Here is an 8293-nt window from a genome sequence, read left to right as displayed (position 1 = left end):
CCCCCCCCCCCCCCCCCCAATATTCGATCTCTTCATCTGAGTAGAACGACCGCGCCCTCCAAAAAACTCTCCATCGCTCGTGTTTCGTAGAGTAGCTGGTTAATGTCTACCCACCGAAGGAGTTTTACGCGAGTGCGCAGCGCTTGTTGCGACGCCGCCGTCAATTCGTCGAGCTCCTTCGAGAGTAATACTTGATAGTCACTAGGCGTAGGAAGAGATTCCCTTTCGACGCGGAAACGATCACTACGGACGGCCGTGGTGAATGGACCCTGCATCAAGCATCGTCCCGGAGTGCCGCGCTCTCGCTGGTTTCTCTCAACGGATTGGAGGAAAGAAATAATCTCATAATCGCAGTTCTGGACTCTGAGTGCCCAGACTTGCAGTTGGTGCCGTTGGTAAGCCCAACATGATAACTCACGATCGGTAGCAGAGCAACGCCCTAACGACAAGGAAAAGTGTGAAAGTCGGGGACAGTGGAAGTGGTCGCGAATTACCCGGTGGATGCTACTCCACCGTTTAAAGTGGAAGACCTCGAGCACGGCTAAACCTTCGAGTCTGATCGGGCCTTCGAACGGGCATACGTGCTGTATCCCCGACAGGACCAAGTGGCGAAGATGTGATCCGGCGAGGGACAGCCAGTTCGTAGATAGAAACAGTCGATCGATATGGATAACTTCTAGGCGAGGTATAATTTGCTTACCTTTAATGAGGTCACGTGCCCAGCTAGAATGCTCTTCCAATTTAGGGATCCCGCGCATCGTCAACTCTTTTAGCTCAGGGAGTTGGCGGAGTCGGAGTTGGGGCGCGCTTTGTCTAATGAAACCCTTGGGAAATTCCAAATGCAAAGTGACGAGACTTCTCGGTAGCTCGATTCGGAGATACCCTTCGATGCGCCCGACGGGATCTGACCAATGCGGCGGAGCGCAAGTAAGTGTCAATTTGGTCAACCGCATTCCAGAGAGAAAAAATCCGTTTAATGAAGAGGTCGATAGCTCGGTCAAATGTGCCACATCTCTCCATTGGACCCGAGATATGATAACTTGCGGAGGGAGACTACGTCCTTGCCCGGTCAGTTGATCATTTTCATCACGGAATGGAGGGTAGGGGTTACGATGAACACTGACTCTAGAGCTGTCAGGCGTGTCATTTGCCTGATCCGATCCCACAAATCGGCGAAGTCCCTTTCGTCAAGGTCTCTTTCGTCAGGGCGTCTTCCGTCAGGGCGTCTTCCGTCAAAGTCAACGGCTCCCCGGAATGAGTAGCGTAGTTCTGGAGGTGGTCGGCGTGGGGCAGAGAGTGTTATGTGCTTGAGGTACCCGCCACCTCCCTCGATCACCCATCGGCGCTGCAACACCTCATACCTCGACAACGCACTTAGGGGGTATTGGATGGTCGATACAAACGACGCCGGCCGGATGGGACAAGATACGCGGTCCTGGATGCTCGCACTCAATATATCGAGGAGACCTCGGCTAGTCAAGCTAAACGAGATGCGATCTAGAACTGTCAGCTGTAGCGAGTGTTAGCCATAAGTTTGGCACCACGGAGACCCGTTCGTCCCACCTCGCCGCTGATCAGTAACAAGATCTCAGGAGGGAGGCTGCCCATTGGAGAGTCCTTGAAAGGCAATCTCGCACCGATTTCCATCGCGTCGCCGATCTCCGTCGTCTGATGGCGTGGACGGGGCTTCTCCGGATCCACGTATCCGTACTGACGACCTGGTGCTGTGCGCTCGCATGTCAGAACACACGCAGGAGGGCACGGTCTAGAAATGGATTGTTTCTGTTCATCGACGATGTCATCGTACTGTTCGACCTGCCACGTAAGGAGATGTACTATCCATCCTCCAGTCTGGGAACGAATCACAACCACACCGTCGTGGCTGATGTCCAGCACGTTATTGATATTGTTCAACAATTCAAATCTTCCACCAGCTGCCCAAGCATACGCTTCCATCCACCGGCTGTCGTCGTCCGGGTCCAGAAGGGTTGGAAGATTCCGCCAGTGGCATCGGAGGCGGCCAGCTTCATCCGTCTGTGGGAAGGAGCAGCTGCCGCCTGTCAGAGCTTCGCATGGCCACTCGGTACCGAATACGTATAGATTCCCAGTTACGTCGACGTGAATGGCCATTAGGTACGCCGTGCCATCCAAATCCACCACGCGGACATAGGACAGCCGGAGGCAGGCATTGTGGCCACCCAAATCTGAAGTCTTGGGCCCGCTGAGCTTTAAGAAAGCCCCTGAGGCAAATGGGTCGCCCCGTCGTGAGAGTTCGCTGATAGTAATGTCCGCTGAGGAGGTATAAGCGATCAGGCGATCCTGGAATATGGACAGATCGACGACGGATCCGTCACAGAAGTTCTTCGGTCCCCAGAAAACAAGGGTGTTGGTGTCGCACTCCATCGGGCCGTACTCCAGGGCCAAGATGCGCCCCTCCGAGAACCCTACATAGCAGTTGACGTCGTCGAGCGCTATGCAGTTCGGTTCGGCGCACGATGGAGGTAGTGTGACACAGACCGCGAGCACGTCACCCTTCCATATCCGTATGACTCCTCCTTCGTGCGAGGTAGCCACTACTTGCTCACCGCCCCGCCTGTATATTGGCATCTCGTTAGCCTTTAGCTAGCGTGCAGTGGACTACACCCACCTGTGAATGGTATGAGCGACCACAGGTGACATTGGTTCGATTTTGTCTTCTAATATTGTGCGACATCTTGTGGAGGGTTTAGTAGATGTCATTAGGCAGAGTTACAGCGATGAACACCGAAAATAATATGCTCTAAGCCCTCTCCCGACACGTGAAGATTGAGAGGCGACAGTACCCCTCGCTATCACGCTGGCAACTGGGACGTTGGTACCTAAACAGCTAGGAGAGGAAGGCGGTATATAGCAGCAAAACGTTCCATCTTATCAAGAAATAAAATAGCCCACCCGTAGCACCAAAGTGAGAATACGTGATTTGAGCTTCCTACGAATGAGCGCGGAGAGTGTTACAGTTCGGTTTTGCAGAAAGCCGTTAATTTTTCTCCTTTTAGTGGCGGGAAAGATGTACGACGAAGCGGTCGCAACTAGGATGATAGAGAAATATCATTGTTCAGGGGCGACGAAAATTCCGCGTCGACGCTTTTTTGGAGATGCCAAATTCTACCGAGTGATTATACAGTAACTTATAATATCACTAATCCAGAACGACCTGAGGTAGATACGACGGCATTAGAAGACATCAAGGCTGCCGTATGCTGCGATGCTGCATATCAATGTGAGATCCTTCGACTTATCCGCTCTCTTTGAGTTTCTAGTTCACCCGCTAGATCCGTACAGCCGCTTGCTGCCTGCGTACTCCTAGGACGGCATCTTTACTATCGCGGTATCTATCAAGGTTCTGCTGATAGTTCTGTATGGGGGGATTTTGTTGGACGGCCTCTTGGCCATTGTGCCGGATCATCGTTCCCGGAGCCCAACTCCGTTCTCACCACGGACAAAGTGTCATTTCATCACAGCGAGCGCATGAATCAAATGTGATATATGACGGATGTCAAGCTCATTTGTTTAACCCCACACTCTCCGCGCTCGAATCCTATCGAAGAGTGACCCTCGCTGAGTCGAAAAGATTCGTTCAAATCGCACGGGAGAGATATGCGAAGGTGGCCCTGAAACAAGGCTTTGCGGCGTTTCTCGAGTGGTGTGTAAATGTAGTGGGAGAAAGGAAGCAGAGTGCCAGGAGTCACTTCAGGCACGCGGGACGGATGAGTGAAGAACTGGAAGCGAAGCGTTTGCCGATTACAGTGTGATAGATTGCAGGCTCTGCGTCCATAGAGTGACTGGCGAGTTGAAATTGAGGAAGGTCGATTTCAGCGGATAGTCACTCTTCTTTGCACTCCGCCGAGATCGAGTGCCCGTGTCCACCACGTTTGCGCCATGACGGCCTTTTTGAGGCCGGCCTCGTACTAGTTGTCGTGTAGAAACGTCAACAAGATTTTTGCGCCCGTTTAGCGTGGTAGATTGCTTTTGAGAATTTACATTTCTCGTGATCATGACAGGAGTGAGGGTTAGCTTTCGACGCTACTGGCCGCAAAACTAGGTCTTTGATCCGACCCTGTTTAGGGGTGACAGGCTAAGCCACAGCCACAGGCCCGTTGGAAGACCTAGTCTGATCGATCTTCTCAGCCACGATAGTGGGGATAAATCTCGAAACGTTGCATTCTACCTTCCAGAGGCCAACTTCGAGGACATTTGGGACAACCAGGAAGAAATTCCTTACCAGAAAAAGGAAGCGATATCAGCCCTACGTGCTTGTGCCACGGAGACACGCTCGCCCAAATTTGTAACCCATGGTTATCCTCTCTTCCTTCTAGGTCCACTACTGCTTCCTGCGATGGGTCCTAGAAGATGCCCTCTCAAATTGAGCTCTTTCTCTTTCTCTCCTCCGGGATTCGATATCGAAGTAGAATGGTCCCGTCCTCCAAACACTTTCCGTCGCTCGGGTTTCGTAGAGTGACTCGCTCACGTCTACCCACCGAAGGACTTTTGCACGGGTGTTCAACGCTCGTCGCGATGCCGCTGCCAATGTGTCGAGGTCCATAGAATCTAATGTAGTATGGTCATCTTGCGTAGTTAGAGATTCCATTTCGAGGCGGAAACGATCTCCATTGCGGACGGCATTCTTGAATGGACCCTGGACCAAGCATCGTCCGGGAGTGCCGCTCTTTCGTTGACTTAGTACTACGGATTCGACAAAGGAAAGCATCCTTCCGTCACCTCGCTGGACTCGGAGTGCCCAGACTTGCAGTCGGTGCTGTTGGTAAGCCCAACGGGGTAACTCAGTATTGTCAGAGGAGAAATACCGTAATGACAACGAAAAGTGGGATAGCTGAGGACAATCGAATCGGTCGCAAATGATCTTAGGGACGTTACTAGTAGCCATCCCCTCGAAGACCTCGAGCACGGCTAAACCTTCGAGTTTGATCGAACCCTCGAACGGGCCCAAGTCCTTCATCTCCGACAGGACCAAGTGGCGAAGATTTTGTCCGGCAAAGGACAACCAGTTCGTAGATATTTGGAGTTTATGGATATGGATGAATTCGAGGCAGGGTGTGCCTTGCTTACCTTTAACAAAGTCGCTCCCCTGTCCCAGGCCCACGCGTGTTATATCATGTCCATAGTCAAGGACCCCACGCATCGTCAATTCTTTCAGTTGAGGGAGTTGCCGGAGGCGGAGTTGAGGTGCTCTTTGTTCACTGAAACCTTGGGGAAATTCTAAATGCAAAGCGATGACGCTTCTCGGTAGCTCAATTTGGAGATAATTGTCCATGCTCGAGGCGTTGTGTGACCCCTCCTCCCCAGTGCAAAGAAGTGTCAGTTTTTTTAACCGCATCTCCGAGAGAAAAGCACCGTTTAAGGAAGAGGTGGATAGTTCGGTCAAATGCGCCATATCCCTCCATTGGAGCCGAGGAAGAATGACCTCCGGAGGAAGACTGCGTCCTTGCCCGGTCAGTTGATCATTTCAACACCGGAGGGGAGGGGAGAAGCTGCGCGATGAACACTGACTCTAGAGCCCGCAGGTGTTTCATTTGCCTGATCCGACCCCACAAGTCGGCCAGGTCCCTCTCGTGAAGGCCTTTCGTGAAGATGCCGCACAGCTCTAGACGTGGTCGTGGGAGAGAGAGTGCTACGCGCTCGAGAAACTGACCGGCTCCCTCTGTCACTAATCGGCGCTGCAATGCCTCACACCTCAACAACGCACTCAAGGGGTATTGGATGGTCGAAACGTGCGACGCCAGCCGGATGGGACAAGATACGTGGTCCTGGATGCTCGCACTCAATATATTGAGGAGACATCGGCTAGTCAAGCTAAACGAGATGCGATCTGGAAATGTCAGCTATAGCGAGTTAGCCATGGGTTTTGCACCACGGAGACCCGTTCGTCCCACCTCGTCGTTGACCAGTAACAAGATCTCAGGAGGGAGACCGCCCATGGAAGATTTCTTGAAAGGCGGTCTCGCACCGATTTCCGTCGGGTCGCCGATTTCTGTTGTCTGATGCCGCAGGCGGGGCCTCTCGGGGTTAACATACACGTACTGACCCCGCGCTTGTGCCTCGGGTTCACATGTCAGAGCACACGTAGGAGGGGACGGGTTGGAGACAAGGGATCGACTCTGTCCGTAGGCGATGTCGTCGTACTGTTCGACCCGCCATGTCAGGAGGTGCACCATCCACCATCCTCCCATCGATGCACGAACCACAACCACACCGTCGTAGCTCACCTCCAGCACCTTTTGGGCGCCGCTCAACATTTGGAACCCTCCATCATCTGCCCAGGCATGCTTGTCCATCCACCGGCTGTCGCCATCCGGGTCCAGAAGGGTTGGGAGATTCCGCCAGTGGGAATGAAAGCTGCCCGCTTTATCCGTCTTTGGCAGAGAGCAACTGTCGCCCGCCAGCGCTTCGCGTGGCCACTCTGTTCCAAGTACGTACAGACGCCCATACGCGCCAATTTGAACGGCCATTAGGTACGCTGTGCCATTTAAATCGACCAATCGGACAGAGGAGAGCCAAAAGGTAGCATCGAAGCCACCGAACATCGAATAACTGGGTTGGCTCAGCTTCAACGAAGTTCGTGAGGCAAATGGGTCCCCGTGTCGTGAGAGTTCCATGACGGTGATGTCCGTTGCGGTGCAGGCGATAAGATGATCCTGAAATATGGAAAGATCGACGATGGATCCGTCGCAGGATTTCTTCGCCCAAAAGAAACGAGCAGTGCCGGCATCGTACCCGATCGGGGCGTACTCAATGGCCAAGATGTGGCCCTTCGAGAACCCTACGTAGCAATTAACGTCACCGACCGCAACGTTGTTCGGTTCGCCGTGCGACGGGGCGAACGTGGCATGGACGATGAGCTCGTCACCACTCCATATTCGCGCGACTCCATCTTCGTGTACGGTAGCGACTACTCCCCTATCCTCCACTCGTACATTCGCGTCTAGTCAGCCCTAGTCAAGAGTGTAATCGGCGACACCCACCTGTGAATGGTATGAGCAATCACTGGTGACACTGGTTCGGTTCTGTCCTCTAATATTTTACGACATCTCGCTGAGGGTTGAGTAGATGCCATTAGGTAGAGTCGTAGTCGCGAACGCCCCGAAAACAATGCTCTCTAAGCGCTCTTTCGACGAGTGAAGATTTAGAGACCTCAAGATTCCTCGACATCAACCTGCCGACTGGGATGTAGGTGTGCAAACCGCCACGGGGGGAAGGCTGTAGCAAAACACTCCATTTTATAGAGCAATGAAAATAGCTCACCGGCGACACCAAAGTAAGATACAACGGTTTTTCACGGCCCGCGAATGAGCGAGAAAGGTGTTACAGCTAGTTTTTGCAGGCAGTCGTGCATTATTATTATTATTTTCCCTTTATCCCTTTCTCATTTTGGGTGGCGCGAAAGATATGCGATTAGGTGGTCGCTGCGACGGTTTGGAAATATTGTCGTTTGGGGGTGACGAAAATTCCGTGTCGACACTTTTTGAGACGCTAAAATCATACTCGGTACGGAGTACTAAATGGCTGATTGGTATGGCGCTAATGGGCTCCACTTTTGAGTCGGTCCGTGGTAGCCCAGGTCGCACCGAAATTTTTGAGGGAAGTAATGCAATAATCACAGATATGGCTTGGGGGGGACGGGGCAACGCTATGCCTACATGTAAGCTCAGGCCTTTATTCTGCGTGATCCTTTGGCAAGCAAGGCAACGGCGCCACACCGCTTCCCAGGAACGATGAATGAGAAGATAGGTGGATCGCCCTTTATCACCAAAGATTGAGCCTCGTTCATTCCTTAGCTGAGATCCAAATTTTCTATTGTTTCATTGTGCAAGGGCATCTATATGGACACGCCGAGCGGCTTCCGGTGCCACCTTCGCTTGCACGCGGACAAGCCTGCCGGCTTGAAGCCAGATTGGACTTTGGGACAACCTACACGTCTGCCGTAGTCAGCAGCGTGGAGGCTTCAACGCGACACCTCCATGCCACCCACACCCATCCTGTCCAAAGGCGCGTGGGCACCTCCGGCACCGTGAAGAGTCGCCCTGGCACGGGGGTGCCGTCTTGCGTTCGATGCGACAAAGATGTGGGATTCGACGCACTGAAACGCACCGAGCAATGCTTGACGACTATGACTGCGTAGCTGTGGTCAGTCATGACTATTGATGACTGTCAGTCGCCATAAGTCTTGGCATCGCACAAATAGCGGTGTAGGTGGAATTTGGTCGTTTTTGAAGCTCGTATCATCGTTCTTGCACTA

General features: G+C 52.8%; 2 protein-coding genes across 2 annotated transcripts; both read right to left on the bottom strand.

Annotated features, from left to right (window-relative positions):
• Positions 1 to 1069: 1069 nt before the first annotated feature.
• Positions 1070 to 2607, bottom strand: PV07_12666 (uncharacterized protein; the record flags this gene model as incomplete). The annotated part of the gene is made up of 2 exons (XM_016400214.1): positions 1070 to 1510; positions 1564 to 2607. The coding sequence occupies 2 exons, from the start codon at positions 2605 to 2607 to the stop codon at positions 1070 to 1072; spliced, it is 1485 nt and encodes a 494-aa protein (XP_016242141.1).
• Positions 2608 to 5879: 3272 nt separating this feature from the next.
• PV07_12665 (uncharacterized protein) lies at positions 5880 to 6928 on the bottom strand (the record flags this gene model as incomplete). Its single annotated transcript, XM_016400213.1, has 2 exons — positions 5880 to 6817; positions 6880 to 6928. The coding sequence occupies 2 exons, from the start codon at positions 6926 to 6928 to the stop codon at positions 5880 to 5882; spliced, it is 987 nt and encodes a 328-aa protein (XP_016242140.1).
• Between the last annotated feature and the right edge of the window lie 1365 nt (positions 6929 to 8293).

This window comes from Cladophialophora immunda (assembly GCF_000835495.1).
Source record: "Cladophialophora immunda strain CBS 83496 unplaced genomic scaffold supercont1.46, whole genome shotgun sequence".
Classification (NCBI taxonomy): Eukaryota; Fungi; Ascomycota; class Eurotiomycetes; order Chaetothyriales; family Herpotrichiellaceae; genus Cladophialophora; species Cladophialophora immunda.
Note: the sequence above shows the minus strand (reverse complement) of the source record. Positions and strands in the feature narration are given on the sequence as shown.